The sequence below is a fragment of the Alosa sapidissima genome, chromosome 17 (assembly GCF_018492685.1).
Source record: "Alosa sapidissima isolate fAloSap1 chromosome 17, fAloSap1.pri, whole genome shotgun sequence".
NCBI lineage: Eukaryota > Metazoa > Chordata > Actinopteri > Clupeiformes > Clupeidae > Alosa > Alosa sapidissima.
The window spans coordinates 14,151,741-14,172,912 of record NC_055973.1 but is presented as its reverse complement, the minus strand read 5'-3'; the positions used below and the strand labels follow the sequence as shown (position 1 = coordinate 14,172,912).

The window sequence follows — 21,172 nt, the reverse complement described above, 5'->3', positions numbered from 1 at the left end:
AACCCAGAGTTAGCGGTAAACCTGGGATTTCAGTTCCAGAAAGCTCATAAATTATCAGGCTATGTAAGTAACTATGGTAACATAGGCTCTGAACTTAACCTGGTAGGGGGTAGGTTTTGTTCAGGTTATGTTCAATTATGTTCGGTTATTTCAGTGCATGTTCAATCAGGCCGCTATTTTTACACTTGTCACACAATGGCGTTTCATTTGACAAAGAAGCACAAAATCATGTAATATTCATCCGTGCAATTCACCGTGAGAGGGCGATAAGACCACGACATCACATGATAGGACTAGCCTATCCATTCTTTTCCTGCTGAATCCTAAATATATCCTACTTGAAAAGCATTCTCCATCCCTACATTAAGCATGGTGGATTAGAATAGAATAAAATAAATCTTTAATGTAGGCTAGCTAGCCTAAGCTACACCATAGTGAACATTTGTGTTTGGCTCACCAGACAGATGGACAAACAACATCTCAGACACATTGAAGATATAATTAAAACAAGTACAGTACAAAAAAGGGGAAACATAGCCTATAGAAAATTAATAAATAAGTTTAAATAGCTGTACAGCTCAGCCGGGTATGCATGTTGTCACTAAGTTTGGTTAAGAATGCTGATGGCATTTGGGATAAAACATTTTTTAATAGGCTACACACGCTCTCCGACTGGGAGTTTTTGTAGCGTTGGAGACGCAGAGCATATCGGCAAGCTGTCGGTTGGTGCGTAAAGTTTGCCTTGCGCTAAAGCAGTTCCTGCGCAACTTCATTCGTTTTCCTGGACACAAACCCACGATGATCATTAAAGTCTAGTTTCACCAACAGGCAGGTCAGCATCACTTATTACATTTTCCAAATGTGCACCGAAATGTGTCCAATAGGCTACCCATGCCTTCCGACATTCATCCTTCCGATGATGGAGCGCAAAAGTTTAACTCGGCCCACAGCTGCAGAACCCGCGTTAAAATAGAAAATTGCATTTGGGATTCTCAAAGAATTATATGGCCCACTCAATCTGTGACAAGGTAGGCTAGTTTAAGAAAGCATAATTGAAAGCAGTCAATACAATACGTGATGTCCAGTGGATTATTTAATTGTGCTTTTGACATTAAATAGGCTATCTTAAACATACGCATTTACACGGTCAGTTAGGCTATTCTCTGCCAAGCAAGGTCTCGGACGCAGGCGCTTAAGTATTGCTCTTTTTTTGTTATTACAGTTCTCTCCTCCTCGTAAGCCTCGACTACTCCACCTCTGAAAAATACGGTGCTCTTCCTTTCACCGGTTTCACTCATGGTTTCGACTGTCAATAGATGATGTCTTTATAAGTTCGCCGTGAACGCGCACAACTCTAGGTTATCTAACACAGGGTTGATTAAACTAACTGGTAACCGGTGTTTTGGAACCGACAGCTCGGGTTTAGTCGCCACAGGTTCAGACAACCCAGAGGTTAAGTTTTATCTCAGTGTTGGTTAAACCTCCTTTCTGGAATACCCCTCTGGTTATGTTCTTGGTTAACCCGAGGTTTCCGTTAACCACACCCTTTATAAGTACCACCCCTCCACTAACAATTTCTCCCGAGACATGTCGGCGTACCTGGATGATCCATACGACATTGGAGCGCAAATCGTGAGGGACTCTCTTCGCAGGGCGAGGGGTTTTAGAGACCGCCAGAAAATATATATAGCCTACCCGGACGATATTCTCTATGAAGTTATAGATTGTCAGCCGAGGGAATTCGTTATCTTTGTCAGATGATCTAGGAAGACGTCTCAATGCCCGTACGTGGACATTCATGTATTCAATCGGTGATGCAAGAATGCTGTATGTCCGAAAATAAATCGGACATAGGCCTACAGTATGCTGAACATCTGAGCAAGAATAGCCTAAAATAAATCGGACCAAGCCTACAGTAAGCCTAATAAATAAAAATCACCATTTTAACAAACTTGTGGAATTGAATGTCATATTACTGTACCCTGTACATAAAGGCCACACATTTCCACAGCACCAGAATCCGACCGAATGCCTCCCTCAACCCCCTCCATAATCGGCCTTCCACTATTATTTGCAATGGCCAACTCCTCTGCTAAAACACGCTGGTGCCTTTCATCCTACAGTAGTGTTCGAAGACACCTGTTTCTTGTTAGCTGTAAAACAGAGGCCAAGTGAAGGCTATAAGCTAGGCCTACATGTTTTCATAATTAAGAAATATTAATGCAAGCTATAACTATATAAACCTACTATTCTGAATAATGTTTTTGTGTTTCATTTTCACCTGCTGCCATGTGCGTTTGGCAATGGTGTTGCATCTGAAATATTCACAGGATTAGGCATACACTAAATCAGTCAATGGGGGCTACTTAAACATTCAATTATCCTTATTACTGTAATCTATATGCCCACTTCTGAATTGGGTTGCATCTGTAGGCCTTTCTATGAACTCAAATTAGGCTATTTAATTATTTCAACTCATTTCAGACATTCCGCAAGCTACTAATCCTCCGTAACACATATTTGAAGAACATGTGGGAATAAAACTTTACTTTTAGGCATTTAGGCTACCCGATCTGTAATACGTTGCCAACAGCCTTGCTTTGCTCACTGCCGACGTATTTGATTTTTGTCGTAGAGTGGGTTTTAATTCCTCATAACTTGTCATAATAATTGTGCATTCCTCATCCGTAAAATAAGGTGATCGCGTCATCATTGAAAGTGGTGACTTGCGCTGCAACCCGCCCCTTTTATGTGAACGCGCACAGGTTAACCCCGGCTCAACAAATCAACTTCATAATCAGCATCGTAGTACCGATTAACACCACTTAAGATAACCAGGTTTTGTCAACCCTGGTTTAACAAAGTAACCCTGGGTTACATCTGGGTAGGTTAAGCTCCCTTCGTAGTACAGGCCCCGGATTGCACAGGTAGGCCTAATACAATGGCCAAGGAGTGCTAGGAGAATATGTCTACCTTCCTTTGCCAGTTTCAATGGATATGGATGGATTAAACCCCAGGTCTATAGTTACCATAGACCAGTGTTTCTCAAACTTTTTTTCTGGGGACCCACTTTTTAAAAATGACAGACTATCGCGACCCAACTCGTGACTGTGGTAGTTAGCAAACTAGATCAGTGGTTCTCAAACTTTTTCTTTCATTCCCCACTTTGATCAAGGGGGCATTCTCGAGCCCCAACTGTCCCTCATCGCTCTAAGAAAGTGGTAGTTCAAGCTTAAAATGGTCAAATTTATTGAAATAATGACAAGTTCTAAATATATCCTCTTCAACAGAGTTAAAATCAGCTGGTGCTGCAGATATAGTAATAAATAAATACATAACACGCATATTTCTGTTTTCCAGCAACATATTAGGAAGCATAGGCCATTTTACAGCATTGTACAATATATTCAAATTAAATACCAACATGCTGCATTAAATGGATCCATAATCCAGTCATACTGAGCACTGCTGGTTGGGAAATATTTTTGAATTAAACTTTGTAGGGATGTGAGGCCTACTGTTTAATACATGGGATCACAAGAGTGCCTCCCAATCAGACGTTTCAGCGATTTCGCTCAGAAATCTCAAAGGCATACTGTCGCGATCGAGGCGCCTGTCCCATACTCAAGTTTTTTTGGTGAATGCAGTAATCGTATTTGCTAGGTGAGGTAGGTGCTTGTCTTTGCCTTGTAACTGGACATTTAACTCAAATATATCGCTAAGATAGGCCAGCTTCGTCAAGAAATGTTCATTAGTGAACGTGCTTGCAGATTCAAACATGCGCTCTTCCTCCAAGAGGCGACTCGGAGCTCAAACACAGCACTTTACCTCGGGAAGCCACCTTGCCTCGCTGTGAAACAGTACAGCCTTTTGGTCAGCTACCATCTCTTCGCAAAGTGCGGAGAATAGACGCGCTTTTAAGGGCCGGGTTTTGGTGAAATTCACCACTCTCACAACAACGTTCAAAATCTCATGTAGGTCGGGACTAAAGCTGCCTTGACACGAGAGCTTCCCTGTGAATAACACAGTGCGTCCATTGCGCATAGGGTGCTACCTGGGCCCAGGCTACAGATAAAAAAATAAATAAAATAAACTCCTGTTTTTCACGTCAGTTCGCGCCCCACCTGGCATGTCTCCGCGACCCACAGTTTGAGAAACGCTGCCATAGACAGTAAAAGAAAGGTCTGAACCTGGTCCTAGACTACAAACAAACTTAAATGAAAATCTCCATTGAAAACAATTTATAGTCTAGGACTAAGAGTAATCCATGTTTGGGAAATTGACCATTAAAGGAAAGTGTAAAGGAGAATTCTGATAAATATCAGCTTCAGAATATATCAGTATTAAGGGCCGCTCACACCAAGAATGATAACTATAACAATAACTATAAAAAAAAATATTTTTCATGTTAATATGAATGACTACATTCACACATAAACTAACGATAACGACATGAAGAACAATATCATTTGGGATCACTTTCATAGTGATTTTAAACAATAAAAAGCTAACAGCCAATCACAACTCATCACATTTTAGCCATCACATTAGTTGTGACACAAAGAGAGACTTTTATTTGCTTAGTTGGTCAGTGTGGACACTTTTATCGTTATGGTTATGGTTATAGTTATCATTCCTGGTGTGAACGGCCCTTTACAGTCATCAGAACCATGGAGCATGCATTTGAACTAGTTACACTGAAGTAATGCCATTAAACAAATTAACTGATGGCTGTTAACAAACATTTTAATAAAATAGAACAGACAACGAGTTTATGTGGGATTTTAATAATTACTGGGAAAAAAAAGAAGAATTTAGTGAAAATGACCCAAAACACATAGACAGACAGACAGACAGGCTCACCATATACACTAATTATTGTATATGCACATACATATGTTCTCTCTCTCACAAACAAACACACACACACACACACACTTTTCCCTGTGACCAGCTTATCTCCTCACACGAAAAAAAAAAAAGACAATCAAATCTTTTGGCTGAGAATGTGAACACTAGATTACAAATTTATCAACATTTCGACATTAATTCCAATAAAATATTTTACATGATCATAGAATTAACCCTCCCACCCCAACCCCCTGCCATGTGATCATGTTTTTTTCTACCTTTTAAAAAACACCTTACTCTGTTTTTTAGCTGTTAATGCCTTTCTTTAAAAAGCACCTTGTTGGAACGCTAGAGCCCACCCCATGACCACACCCTTCTCAAAGGAAAAGGAAACCTGAACAGCCAACAGACTTCGGCCATTAAAAAAACAACCATTGCATTAACTAAACACTCAGTCGCACTGACTGAGAAGATCTACTAAAAGACAACTGAAAACACATCACTCCTCATCTCCTCCTGATAAACTACTCTGTGGTCCGTCCACAGCATGGCTGTTATTGATTTTGAAGTGATGTTCTTGTAAGAAATAACATTGAAGAGTTGAACTTATGGATCTAACACTTGCCAGAAACAAACAGCAACAAGTAGCATCCTGTAATGTGTTGGAGCTTATCAGCTCAGACGCAAACAAAAGCTTTGTCCTAAAACTCCTCTGCACCTTCCCTCTTTTTTTTCCTTTCTCTCTATCTCACTCTCGTTCCCGCTCCCTTTCTCTTTCCTCGTCCAGAGGGTGTGTCTGCCTGTGTTCCCACAGCCGAACTGCTCCGTCCCACTGCAGAGGAAGAAAGCGAGAGAGGTAGGGGGGTAAAGGAAAAGAGAGAGGGAGAGATTGAGGGGAAAGAGTCATAAAAACACAAACAAGGTTAAATGAAAAAGACATACAAAGAGGTAATACTAGCATGACAAACAAAAATCAATTAAGGGCCGTTCACACCAGGAACATTCACTATAAAGATAACTATGTGTCTGTAACGATATGAGTGGCCATACATGATGTCTAAAATTTGTTGGATTCTGATTGGCTGTCAGCTTTTTATAATTCTCAAAATTGTTCTGAAAGTGATCCCTGACATCCCATGATATCGTTCTTCATGTCGTTATTATAGTTTATGTGTGGACATTGTCATTCCTATTAGTTAGAGCGATATATTTTTTGCTGTTGCCATTCTCGTTATACTTATAGTTATCATTCTTAGTGTGAATGGCCCTTTATACAGCTAGAAAGAGATATAGAGGTACAGACAAATAAACAATACAAAGATCAACAGAGACAAAACAACTGTAAAGAAAGAAAATAACAAACAGACAGGCATATGAATAAAGGCACACAAACCGCATAAAACCAAACAGAGACATTCCTACAGACAGGTGGAGGTTGGGAGAAACGGAGACTTACTGAGCTGCTGACGATGTTCTCCTGGTAGGGATGCCAGCTCACATCTCTCACACATGCGTCATGGCCTGAGAGTTTGGACACGATGGTGCCGGTCAGGACATCATAGACTGGGGAAAAGGACACAGGGACAACAGAGGATATAAAAGTGGCATCAGCGTTCATGCTTAAGTTTATCTCTTCATTCATTCATGTATTGCTTTCTTCAGCCATTCATTCACACGTTCATGCTGTTCATTTATTCATTTTAATCGTATAGGGACCCTTACAAAGGCCTTTGCAATACTAGCTACTGCACACGCACACACACACTGAGTGCACTGCCCCTGGTGTTCTGTCATGAACAATGTGATGAGAGAAGGACGGAGGCCCCCTAATTAGCTGCACCTGGGCCTCATTAATCTTTAGGACGAATCAGGAGCACTGCCCAATAGCATAATCACCAGCAGCTATGTGTGTGTGTGTATGTGTGTGTGTGTGCGTGTGCAAGTCTGCGTGTGAGTATGTGTGTATCCGTGTGTGTATATGTGTGTGTGTATCTGTGTGTGTGAGTATATCTGCGTGCATGCGTGCACGTTGTGTGTGTGCGCGTTGTGTGTGTGCATGTGCGTGCGTCCGTGCGGTTAGGGCATTAGTGTGTGTTTCTGCTTTCTGTTGGGTTAGTCGTTAAATTCCCCCTGGCTGTCTTTGGCCCCTGAAGCCACGCTATGTTCTAAGGCTTGGAATAACCAGAAACAAACACACCATTTTTGTGTTGCCCATGGCCTCTACATTTAAAACATAGCAGTTGAAAAGATAAATACTTATTTAAAAAGTTGAAAGTATAAGATATTGTATTTTGGTCAATGCTATTTCTACCAATGCTCAAGCTTAGTCAATGAGTCAAGCTTTATTTAACCAAGGGCCATCAAGCAAGCATGTAGAAGTAAACTGCTGAATGAATTAATGCAGTGGTCCCCAAACTTTTTCTTCCGAGGGCCAGCTCACTATGCCTGGCTCCAAGAGAGGGCCAGAGACTCGGAGTAGTTCTATATCAGTAACCATAAATAGCTTAGTGCTGTGAACAACAGCAGTCTACCTTAGTTGAATATTCTATTACATTTAATCATAGGCTATTGCAATTTAATACCATTGTTAGCTGTGTATATTGTCATCATGCCATATCAGTGTAAAATTAAATAATACTAATAAAAAAAAACGTTTGCATTCCCAAAAGTATTAGCAGGGAGTCCCAAGAGTATATTTTATTAAAAATGTGTGAACTCTGAATTCTGTGTCTTTGCATACACAGCTCAAGTTATGAATATCCTACAAGTAATTTAAAGTTCTCAAACTATGAACATTTTATGAAGTGCTTAAGTGGTCTGAAATGACCACCATTCTAACTTTCAGTCACCTGATGAGAACTTTGTGAACTCTTTGTATGAACATTTGAACGAGTGAATAAAAAATAGAAATAATTATCCAAGAAAGTCCCAGAAATATGACTTGAATAGAAGTTAGTTAGTTATTAACAATTAATTGATAAACTTTTAAAATACTTTGAGCACTGATGCAGTCAGCATAGGCCTCTTAAATTGTTTGCAGGTAGGCCTACATTTCATTCCGTTTTCGATGGCAAACGCAAAACAGCGCCAAAACAACCACCGGTGGACAAAAAGAGTATTACATGTGCACTGTTAAGACTCGCCATAGAGAATGAATAGGGGAAATTGCGGAGGTTTTAGTTTGACGATGTTGTACTCCCGTGCGGGCCGGATGCTATATACTACGGACATGTTTTGAGGGGCCACCCAAAATGAGGTGGCGGGCCGTATCCGGGTATCCGTAGTTTGGGGACCACTGAATTAATGTCTTAACACAGCTTCATTTGATCACAGACCATCTTGTACAGAGCACACACACACTCTTTGATGGATTTGTACAAGCAGATGACCTTGCTTGTGGAGCAGCTGTACACACACACACACACACAGATATACCAACATATAAACAACCCCCCCCCCCCTTTACACACACACACAAGTACAAATATATACAAACCCACACACATACAAGTACAAAGATATACCTACCAACACACACACAGACACAGAGAGACACACACACACACACAGTGGCCTACTGGGCAGTCGTGGCCTAGTGGTTAGGGCTTCGGGCTTGTAACCGAAGGGTTGCCCGACCAGTGGGAACGGCTGAAGTGCCCTTGAGCAAGGCACCTAACCCCTCACTGCTCCCCGAGCGTCACTATAGCAAGACAGCTCACTGTTCCGGGATAGTGTGTGCTTCACCTCACTGTGTGTTCACTGTGTGCTCTGTGTGTTCACTAATTCACAGATGGGATAAATGCAGAGACCAAATTCCTTGTATACGCAAGTATACTTGGCCTAGAAACCTGATTTACATTTATACACACACACACACAAAATATTGCCAGTAAAGCAGCTGTATATAAACCACACTCACAAGAACATACAGACGAACACAGACACAGGACACAGAGTGATACACACACACATGCTTACATGCACACATACCCACAAAACACACTTACATGCACTCCCATCCACAGACATGCATATAGTCTTTCCCTTATAAAACACTACCTACCTGTATAATTAGAAATGCTTTGACAATACAAAGTGTATTTATGTTGTGCAAATAAAGCTCTATTGAATTGAATTAGCCCATTTCACAAGATATTGCCATCGTGTAAACCAACTTCCACTGGAATTTCAAAGCTATTTCTACTTGCCAGCTGTCTGCTGTCAACAAACAGACTAATTAAAAATGCAGCGCTTCGTCAAAAAGTCTTTGTCAAGTTCACTGAGGTTTAGGTTAGAAGATGTAAACTCATATAACAGCACAGTCCACAGGAAGGACAGGAACAGGAAGATGTTTTACCCTGCCAATTAAGGCATCATTAACATCAACGAGGCCGGACACCTGGACACTGTGAAATGGGCTTATTGAATTGAATTGAGAGAGTGAGAGAGAGAGCATGTGCAAGAGAGAGAGAGAGAGAGAGAGAAAGAGAGAAAGAGACACTCACTGATGATCTTGCCGGTGGAGCAGCCGGTGTAGATGTACTTCTGTCCGGTGCTGAACTCGGGCGAGAAGCGGCACCGGATGAGTGTGTGCAGCACGCCGTGGCCCCGGTACGTCATCACCGATGTATCGCCCGTCAGCTTGTGCCTCTTCAGGGCTGCGGCAGGAGCCAGGCAGGCAGGCAGAGCGAGAGGAAGAGGGGAGGAGGCAGGGAATAAAGAAGAAGAGTGAAGTGAAAAAAGAAGAAAAGAAAGAATAGAGAGGAGGGGAAGAGAGGAGAGGAGGAGACAAAGGAAAGAGAGAGGAACATCAAGTCAGTCATACAAAAGCACTGTTGGATTCATTTGACATGTTGAATACTCCTACACCCAAACACTGAACAATTTCATATGAGCAACACATAAATACAGGTAATTACCTATGGTCATACCATATGGACAGACACACAAAATAAATATATTATATCCTCCTTATTCATTAAACCGGAAATCCGTCCGGTTTTCATCTTCCGTCCATTCTGTTTACATTATAACTTAATGCAGGCTCAGCAGGCTAACTAGAATATGCTTCAACTTATATTTTTTTCGAAATGTTGTAAATTCTGCACTCAATATGGATATTCTATATAATATATGACTGACAGAAAAAAATAGAAAAAAAGTTTGCTTTTACATGGCTTAGGATACTGTCTAACGGCACATTAAAATTAATACAACGCAGCTTCTGCCGGAAATAGAAAAACAGATTTCTGAATACTGAGGTGTCATGGCGACGCCCATTGTTGGGTAAGGAATATCGTGGATAGTACATTATTAAAAAGGGGGGTGGTAAGCCACAGTCAGTTAACCAAAAACAAGATGCACCTGGGCCTCCAAAGTAATTATGTTTCCTTGGCAACCTATTGAGGCCCAGGTGAGGATAATTTCAATTCCTGGGGGATTTTCAATTCGGAACAGAGACAGGGTAAGAAAGAGAGTGTGTGTGTGTGAGAGAACGGATCTGGAACCGGCCTCTGCTATTGTGCTAGGGGGTTGTTTATGTGTGCTTCAAACTGGCAAGCCGAGGTGTTTTGTTTAATCTTTAATAGGATTCTGTGCAGTGACTTAAGTTCCCACTTGGCCCTGAACTGTGCCGTATTCTCTCCTTTGATTGTGCCACAATGCTCAATTGTCACACACAGACCCTTGTTTTAAACCAACATAATTACATCCTCAGAGCTGCTAGCTGCTTACATGTTCTACACACACACAAAAACACACACACACACACACACACACGCACACGCACACGCACACACACATACACACTCCCGTAGATGTTACCTTTTTGGGGGACCTGCTGCCAGCGGTAGTCCCAGTTCTGCTGTGTGACGGCCAGCCGAGAAGCAGCCAGACCCTCTTTAGGGGAGAACTTCCTCACGTCCCACAGCTTGATGGATTGGTCTTTAGAGTTACTGATCAGGTAGCGTGCATCGCCCTGAACACACACACACACAAGGATATGTACATTTCATTAGCAAGATTGATACATGAAAATAGCCATATTGTGTCGGATAACATCGCCCCGCTAACACATCCGAGAACATTATCATTTCACAGATTAGACTAATGAAGACAGACAGACAGACAGAGAGACTGACACATGTAGATATGAAAGACTTGTCCTTAGAGTTACTGATTATGTAATATGCAGCCCACCTATAAACACACATAAGAACACTGTCATGTCATAAACTGATCTAGGGTCATGCATATCACCTACCATTTACTCAAGATAATACACCATCATAACACTCCGAAAAGGTCAACATTAATAGCCTTGTAAGGTCAGGCTGGTCCCTAGAGTGACTGATCACATTTATGAACACATCCACTGAAAACACAAGAGACTCTGTTAATTTAGCAGAGATAGGGAATGAATAGAAAACGCTGCTAGACACTTGATCAGCCCCCAGGAGGAAACGGACCATTAATTTAACTGACATACCAGACAGCATGCTTGTCAAAAGGACACAATGTCATAACAGGCTAATTAGTCGTACTTTATTAATGGCATACATTAACTCAGCTGAATGGATAATATGGGATCTGCCTGTAGCTACACACACACACACACACACACACACACACACTCATTGAGAAATGCCACGGCAAGTCGCAGCAAGCTACCCAGAGGCCGTACACACACGATCCCTTAATTTCACACATTCATTTAATTAAGTGCAATGTTATGTAATGTAAGTGCCTGGAGTTGAGGGCAGGGTGTCGGTTACATAAAGCCACTTTGCCGACTCGTTAGGGTTTTGAAATTCAATACGAGTGATATGATGATGACGAGGGTTGCTCATTAGCCCGACGCTAATAGGTGTGGACTTTACACCTCATTTTGTCTTTGTGTGTGTGCCTTTTTATCTGGGCACACAGCCTCTCTAGTCAGCTCAATCTGGGAGTGACAATTATATATCCACTCATTAACTACAAAGTGCACTATATAGTAGTGCCTTCAAATATTTACACACTACATTATTAGTTAAAAATAATAGTAATAACATTCGGATGATATAGTGCACTACATAGTGAATGAGTGGATGTTTTGAACACAGGGAGGATCTGACCCTACATGGGAAAAAAGGACCCTGAAGGGCTGTCCCTGCTGATGCCTGCTCTGCTCGCCACTTTCAGGAGGTGACCTGATGGAGATCCCATGTGGGAATCGGAGCACCAGGCTATGAGCCAGTCAATAGCTTTTAGTGTTTGAAGAGAGATTTAACAGAGGGCTGAGCACTGACTACATCAATTTAATAACTACAGGCTGACCTGAGTTTTCCTGAGTTTTTTAGACTGAACCTGATTTTTCCTTTTGTTTCTTATATTGAGTTAAGTTTGTGTTTGGTAGTTTGTCCTTTTATTTATTACTATGATTATTATTATTATTAGGTTTCTAGTTTGTCTGTAAAGCACTTTGTGCTCTGTGCTTGAACAGTGCTATATAAATAAGTGTTATTATTATTATTTATTATAAATTACACCTTAGCTTTTATCATTTGTCATGGAATTTGCTTTGGGTGAAGGTCTTAATAATAGGTCTTAATATCTGGACAATAGGAGTTCAGATATGGCATGTTGTGCCCCCCCACAACAGCTCCCACACAGTCCCACTCTTCAGTCTGGGTAATCCCAGCATACCCTGCTTTCATGCTGAGTCACCTGTGCTGCATGCAAGAGTGATTGGAGGTCTGTGACCAGCCGGCTGGGCACACTGAGATTGAATCAGTGGGGGTCGGTTAGTCAATGATTTATCACGGGCCACAGAGACCTTAATACTGAGTACATGAGCTGTATTGAACAAGTGAGTATACTCAAACTGTGGGGGGGGTCACAGCTGGGAATGTCTATACAGCTCATTCCTCATTGTGTGATTAGCTCTAATCTATATGGTAAAAGAGAAAATCGCATTAGATGTTGTGTGGAGAAATGTTAAGGGCTGTATGAATGATATTGGGAAAGTGAAAAGATAACGTTTCCTTACATTCTTGGGCATTGTGGATCTTGATTAGCTTATCTGACAAGTTTCTTTATACTTGAGAAAATATGATCAAATACAGTCATTATTGGTTTCTAAATCTTAAATGGCCTGGCCCACGCCTGAATTCCAGCACAGTGCCTGAGAACTTTAAGCCCTGTTTGCGTGCATGTGGCTTCACCTTGCTATGGATGAAGGTGATCCCGTCGCGGTGTCCAGCCAGGTGACCCACGGGCTGAGGACGGTCCTCGCGGAGCGTGCGCCTGTCCCACACCTTGCAGAGTGCGTCGTCACTCCCCGAGAAGAGCAGTTGCGACGAGCTGTCGGCAAATGCTACTGCGTTCACATCGTCCTCGTGAGCGTCGATCTATGACAAGTAGGTGGGGAGAGAATGGTAAATGAGCTCACCGAGAGCCTTTTGTACAACTAGTCAATTAAGTAACTTGGTATGCTATAGGTCAGTGTTTCTCAAACTTTTTCAGACCAAGGACCACTTAACCAATAAAAAAAAAAAAACACGGACCACCTAGCTAAAAAAAAACAGTAGTCCTACTCTAACAGTATTACACAATAGGCCTACTCCCTGAACCACCTTGCTTATTGTCTTTTTACTGTGTCAGAGGATTCATTTAAAGTGGCGTAACTTACATAGGCAGTGTTGCAGAACTGTTTGGATTTACATACAAGTTGGTTAAATATTGCAAACAACTCATCTATATTATATTTTACCACGTCTGCTCGCGGACCATTTGGGATAGCTTGCGGACCACAGTTTGTGAAACACTGCTATAGGTGACACATCGAGATTGCTGTCTTGCCAATCAAATTAACTATTATATGCCTCTTCATGAAAACAATCTATAACTATTTGGTATTTATGGCTCTCCCAGCTAAAAAGGTCCCCTTCCCCTACATTACACTGTCATGGGAAAGAGGAAATGGGACACAGTAGAGTAGTGTGGAAGTGACAATGAACACACACACACGCACACACACTCCGAAGTGTCTGTGCCCTGTGGAAACAGCAGATATATACACATAACACAACAAACAAATGCATGCACACACTGACCTTCAGCGTCCGTTTGTTCTGTTCACGGTCAAAAACATACAAGCACCCATCATTTGCCCTGAAGAAGAAGAGGAATACCGACAGAGAAGGGGTTATGACAAGGGGGGAGAGGAGAGAGAGAAAGAGATAGATAGATAGAGAAAGAGAGAGAAAGAAAGATAGACATATGAATATAGATCATTGACGTAGCTCCATGAGTCTTTTAAAACAGTAATTCGAATAGATAGCATCTGCATGATATGATAATGCTTTTAGCCTTTTCACCCTACAGTTTTCATTTAACTCCTGTAATTCTTGCCTGGAGGACTAAACCCTGGTTTGTCTGCACTTTTTTACACCCCAGGGTATTCTTGGTGGGGCAAGGAGTCATTATGCAATATCTACCCAAAGAGGACAGGGACTGGCGACTATTAAAGCCACATAAATCTATTTGTGGCGGCAAACATTATACTTGGGCTGGGGTGGGGCTTTTCTAGGTTCGCATTTGTGCGGAGCAGTCATTCACATTTCAACAGAGATCAGCAGGAGCTGATGTTTATCTGCTCACCCTCCGAGAATCTCCTTCCCATCTACAGATGCGGTGAGAGAAAAGACACAGAACCTCCTTTCGTCTGGACTGAGAGGGGACAAAAAGAGAGAGAGAGAGAAGAGAAAGAAAGAAAGAAAGAAAGAAAGAGAGAGAAATAAGAGCATTAAGCCAACTCAGATTGATATCTTCTCCACCTACAACAGTTTCCTCTGGAACTGGTGCAGAAAAAACAAACACACAAATGATCTGCGACTCAGATTCTTTTCTTGGCGCCTCAGCAGGGGTGTGGTCGGCATGGAATTGATCCAACTGCCAAATTAAAAACAGAGACTTTGGAGGGTAAAATAAAATCCTTCCATGACTGCCGACACAGAGGACTAGCACTACACAGTACACACACAAAGCCTGTCTGTCTGCTGTGCTTAAACAACGACACACAGATAGTGTCTTGATATTCAAGAGCATAGAATGCATGAGGTGCCAAGAAAACGTGACAGCTACAGATACAATAAATGGCTTTGAAAGGCTTGTCATCACTAAAACATGCGCGTGTGTCTATCAGACATACCACTTATGGATACAGATGGAGGTTATGATGGGTATGGAGACGACTCTAAGCTATCACAGAACCACACGCACAGTGGAAACCAGAAAGGCAGCTGAGTTGGCAGTGTTGGGGGTCTTTACCTGATCCGCAATGCTAAAATGTACTATGAGGGGGGTAACACTAACTTGAGGTCCAGGGCGGTGTGAGATTCGCTGTCGCCATCTATACTGCACACATGGACTGAAGGAGATAGAGACGAGAGAAACACAAGGCATTTCAGTCAGGTTCAGCATGCACAGTCAGAGATAGTTTTTTTTTGTTGGCAGCACTGTGAAACCACAGGAAGCGCATCAAATGGTAGCCAGTAGAACTGTAGATTCAAGACAGATGGACTGGAGTTGAACAGTTGGTAGGGACACCAGTCAGCTGTATGTGGTTAATCTGGGGTTGCTGCAATGTAGTCGAAACAGCAGTGATAGAATAAAAAAAACACACACACACACACACACACACACACACACAACATATGGGTTGGGATTCTGGTTGTGTCTCAATGCAACCTTGACGCCTGAAAATTTCCACACCTGCGTACACATGGTATTGAGGTGAGGCTCAAACCCAAACATATGAAGTTGAGGCATGCACTTGTACACACACACACAAGAGCACCTATCTTACTGTAGTCAGACCAGTAGACTACACGAACACACGCAGACACAGACATACACATACACATTCACCTACACACTGTAGTAATGCTCTTCCATACTGAAGTCAGACCACTGGAGTAGAGCGCAGTGCACACACACAAATTCACAGATACACATGCACACATACACGCACGCACGCACACACACACACACACGCGCCCTTTCTTACTGTAGTCAGACCAGCTGGAGTAGAGCACGCTGCGGGAGTCGGGGGTGAAGCAGACGTCCAGCACGCTCCAACCCACGTCCCGCGCCTTGACCGTCCTCTTCAGAGAAAAACGTCCCCTGCTGGTGTCGTACAGACGGATGTTCTGATCTGTGGCAGCAAGGGGCAAAGGTCAGAGGTCATAAACACGAGGACGTCCAGCAACTGATTCTTTCATATATCAAAAGGAGGGAGATAATAGGCCTTTTCACACAGAGATCACGCTAAATTTGCGGGAAGAGGAGACGTCTTTTTGCCGTCTTTTTGTGTCTGAAAACTAGGTGAAAATTTGCCGGCCTGCTGATCTGTTCACATGATGCATTTTGGGGAGCCAGGAGGCAGGATCAGCTAGCAAATTAAAATGTGACGTGCAACAGGGGGCGTGTAGAGTGATAGTCATAGGCCTTATTATGCGTGGGCCTTCAGATGCAGCAGGTGTGTGATTTCCAAAACCATGGCGGGAGAACCGACTGCACTTTAGTTAGCTTGCATTTGCTTTGCTGTTGCTTAGAATGTTAGATTCTTGCGATAGATGTCTTCAGACAATAAAAAGTAATTTGGAAGAGAAATTGAAGAGAAGAGTTGCCCCCTGCGTTGGCCGTGATTCCCCTTCTCCTACTGTGGCCTTGGTCAGTGGCGCCGCCAGCCGTAATCCTGTACGCACTGTGCATACCATTTATTCATGAAATCATTCAATATTACAACAATAAAAATAGCTTGTGTACTGTCTTAATTGAAACATGCTTCGCACACAAATGATAGCCTAGGGCCAAGAGAATGGACATCTCAACATAAGGATACGATGATTGGTGTAAACTTTGTCACACGATGTGATAAGCAGTTCTGGCGCTTAAAAACGCAACGTTCCATTCAGTCATAAATCATTCAAGCGTAGGCCTAGTGCTCGTCATGGAAAGAAAACAGCAGCTTAATATTTTTTCAGGTGTTTAACAGTAGGCCTAGGCGCACTGTTAGCAGTTATGCCGAAGGCAGTGAGATTATTAGGCATTGCATCCTGTCACCCTGGTTGGAACATCGCAGTTCGGGTTAATAATATTCAGTTAATGCGAGTATGGATCGTCTCAAAGTTTGGGACAACCAAACAGCAGTGTAGGCAAAGCAAATCCTAATTGTAAGGTTACCATAGCTGTCTTTTCTCTAGGCCTAGGCCTATCGGAAATCGCGACATAAGCTCATTGTGTTCTTTTTTCATTTCTTTCTTGTTCGCATGTTGGGTAGAGCTGCTGCTCAGGGTATTTCTGTCCCACCCAAATTTGCTGAACTACTTGCTAAGTAGCCTATTCATCACAGACATCACATGTATCACACGAAAGAGCTTTTTCTCAGCTTTTAAACGATGTTAGTGGTTAGTTGTTGTGGTAAACGGTTCGCGAGAAAAGTAAATTTTATTTAATCATATTTTCTGCGCCCGTCTCCCTACCCATTCATCTTGGTGGAATACTTCACAAACTTTCCTTCAACACATGACAAACCATATATTAGAATAAACAGCAGACCTTACCAAACATAAAGATGTAAAGCATTCCCCTGTACAGTTAGCCATTCCAGAGTAATCCGGTTTTTAATTTTGCAGCAATGTCTATATGCATGTCTCCAACTTTGGGGTTCACAATGTGTTTAAATTGTTCAATAGGCCTACATGATTTTATAACAGGCCAAATACAAAATAAATGTTACAAATATCGCCTAGATATCTGTAAACATTACAATCAGAGGATATACATATAGGGCAGACAGACGCTCATGAGTCCATGCTTTGTTTAATGACTGGATTTTAGGATAGCCTATTATGGTATTCTCGGTATATGTGAAAAGGACAGGCGTTCCGCGAATTTGGTACATCATTTTGGCAGTGTGTAAGGGCCTAATGGCTTGATTAAGATTAACAATACACCCAGTCATAAAAGGTGGGGTTTGTGTTGACAAACAGGTTCAAATGATATTGCTATCAGCTATGCTGCTAACACAAGTCCAACAGGAAGTCAAAGAAATTGTTTCTGTTTCATAATTAATTCCCGGAAATGAGTGACGTTTTTGTTGCAAATGGACATATTACCTTGACAAGCAGAGAGAAACATGTGTCCATCGTTGCTGTATAGCCCACAGAAGGCTTTCTGCTGATATGTGTCCTTGAAGGCAACATGATTCGGCAGGAAACTGGAAAATAAAACAGACAATGTTATGTCTGGCCCTCGCCATACAGTGCACTTTAGCAACTTTACTGACTTTTCAGTGATTACTCTCTGACAGTGTATTGACATATTGTTTATTAATGGCTTCTATGAACTGCATTATCTAGCTTCAATAGAAATGACTGATCAGATAATTTCCTTATCGGTGAAGGACCTAATAATTATTTAACAGATAAAGCAGGTCAGTTGCAGGCCGGTAATTGGTACACTCACTGTGATCGAATGCGACTGCACTCCCCGTGAGAGAAACTGGAACCTCGACACCGGCCCTGTTCCCTCTGTAACCAGACAACACACAGTCAGACGGGAGAGCAGTCGAAGACCAACGAGAAAGTTCACAACCAGTAAATAGAATAAGCAGGCAATGGTATAGTTTACTGTAAAAGGGCAGTTCATACTGAAACCGTTCCTCACTGTTGAGCTCTAGGAAATGCCATCGCCAAGAAATGCAGTGGCCAACCTGTCAGCTTTGAGTCATGTTTAGAAACCACCACAATAATACAAAAAAACAAAATAACAAGTCAAGACCTTTCTAAAAACGGTGGAGTTCCAGAATGTGCCCTTATGCACATACATAATGAGAAATTGGCACCCAGAATAGGTTTCTAAAAACAGCGAGTCCCCAAGTGGTGGCTTTTCTGTTAATGAATTTCCTTTAAGGCGGACTTGGACCCAATCAAAGACTGCTTGTTGACTTTAAGTGGACTCCAGTGGACCAGATCTTTTCATTAGTCTGGCCTTTGAAGCATGCCCATTATAACAACTATATGTGACCAACATATACAACTTTAAGCATCATTGTCATCCGAGTTTCAATTTTGTGGTCCTGGCACTTTTGAGTTCTCCAAATTCCAGGTGGTTTCCAGGATGCATAGGGGCCCTCAAACATATACAACTTTAAACACCATTGTCAATTTGTCAACATTAGACTGAATTTGAATGTACACCCGAAGAAACATTACATTTTAAAATTACATTTAAAAATCTTACTGTAAAATAATTGAAGTCATACTGTCCATCATGTTTGGGCACTCCTTGGTTCTCACCTGTGTCAGCATGTGAGTGAAGCTGTGTCTCCCTTTAAGGCCGGACGAGGCAGTGGCCAGCAGAATCTGAGTGCGAATCTCACTTCGATCCACATCCTGAGTGTCAGGTTGGGAGTCCACTGATCAGGAAGAGAGGTTTTGTTCAGTTGGCAAATTAGCAGTCATACAGTATATACTGGTATATATAAAATATGTGTGGGACATCAGAACACAGCAGGTCATGTATTTGTTTGTTGGTTGAACACAGTTGCTCTACTATGTTTGGATTCCACTCAACCAACAAAGATCAGTTATAACCGAACCAGTGACTAGTTATAAACCAACTAAAATGTTCTAAATCGGGTTAACAAAAAATGTATCCACAATTTATCAGACCCAGAAAAAGAAGAAAGAAACATTATGCAATAAATAAAGACTATCACTGTATAAAATACCCTTCAAAACCCCTTCTCTGTCACTACTATGCAGTATTGTCGTTAGTAGCTTATTACCAGGGGGATTGTAGCGGTCTCCGAGGCGACCTTCCCAGGCCCCGTCGCTGTCCTCATCCGAGTCAGAATAGGACTGGACAAGCTGTAGGCCTGTTGCTCCACTTCCATGGACCAGTCTGACCTGGCCCCTGATGAGTGAAAACGGTGGTCAACATCAGTCTCAGGTGACAAAGTGTTAATTACATCCTTAAGGAAAATACATTGATTTTTGTTTTTGATACAATAGGCTATTTTTTTTTTAAGATTACAAAGTAAATCAGTAGATAGTAAATTCAAGCAAACATTTAGTATGTATTTCCTTAAATGTTAAACATTACAAGGGTCACTCTATACATATGCTTGCGTCTTTGCATGTAAAAGCTGAGTTTGTGCATTTGTGCAGGCTATACCTTCTCAGTAAGTAAGCCAGCACTTGAGCTAAGTCGACGTCCTCCTCAGCGGCTGACTGTCTTTCTGTCTGCCTCTCAGCTGGTCTGCGATTCCTTTGATTAGAGTTCTGGTTGGATTCTGGTTCTGGTTCAGACTGGTCTGGGTTTCCGCTTGAACCCCGACCGGACATCCCAGAACTGGACTGCGAGCCCATAGGCCGATAGCCTGAGAAATGGTATGAAACATGAATAGGTTACAATGTTTTGACGCAAGACAATGCAATGTCTTGCTTTGTAAAAAGTAACCGCCTTCATAATTATCATAGGTGACAGTTTGATGGATAAACTGAGCATATAACATGACTTTTGCAAGTACTAGTAAGGTGTGTTGCGTGTGAAAGTCAACTACAACCACGCCTCCGCGTGTCGTTTCATAAGTGCATGATTTCAGACAAATCAGACAGATGCAATTTCATTAACTAATGGTGAAATACAACGCTTTCAAGCAATGGTAATAATATGACAATGTTAATGGACAGTGGCAGAATGAACATCTCAGTGGTAAATCCTAGTTTCATGTGGCATGGAGATCTGTCGACGAGTCGACTATTTCAACATTCGGGTTGTTTAGAATAATGAAACGGCGCTTGTTTATCTACCACTGCCACAATGGAACATTTCATGGATGCCATATGCTTGGCAAGTGTGCACGTTATTGTGCTAGGATAGATTAATCAGGTGTAAGCAAGCAAGATTACTGTACTAATAACAATTCATATAGCTAGCAGGAGAGCTAGCGTCAACGTACCTATCCTGTTCCAGTGGATAGAGTTGTTGACAGCTTGTTCGTTGTGACAGTCTTTCTCGTCTCCAAGTAAATGCTCTACCCTGGTACGTTATCACTACAGCGAAAACTATGAAAATATTTACTATGTGTTTAGGGTGCTTGTCACAGCTGTATTTTCGATATGCCCCTAGTCCGTTCTGTGTTGGTAGTGCGCCATGTTGTTTACTATTCTGGACCCCTGTCTTTCGTTATCACATGATCCATTCCCGCGAGAACGGTCGATATTTGGGGGCAGAGTTGGGTAGTGCCTGGTCATGTAATTAATAGCCT

General features: G+C 42.0%; 1 protein-coding gene across 1 annotated transcript; it reads right to left on the bottom strand.

The window, feature by feature from the left end:
- Nucleotides 1–4,728: 4,728 nt before the first annotated feature.
- dcaf11 (ddb1 and cul4 associated factor 11) lies at nt 4,729–21,099 on the bottom strand. The gene is made up of 15 exons (XM_042067053.1): nt 20,864–21,099; nt 20,077–20,281; nt 19,688–19,815; nt 19,197–19,315; nt 18,364–18,428; nt 18,015–18,115; nt 15,902–16,048; nt 15,208–15,262; nt 14,494–14,562; nt 13,947–14,004; nt 13,056–13,241; nt 10,675–10,828; nt 9,357–9,509; nt 6,308–6,414; nt 4,729–5,683 (listed from the first exon to the last, which is right to left on the bottom strand). Exons 2-15 carry the CDS (start codon nt 20,268–20,270, stop codon nt 5,600–5,602), a joined length of 1,620 nt encoding a protein of 539 aa, XP_041922987.1. The 5' UTR covers nt 20,271–20,281; nt 20,864–21,099; the 3' UTR covers nt 4,729–5,599.
- Between the last annotated feature and the right edge of the window lie 73 nt (nt 21,100–21,172).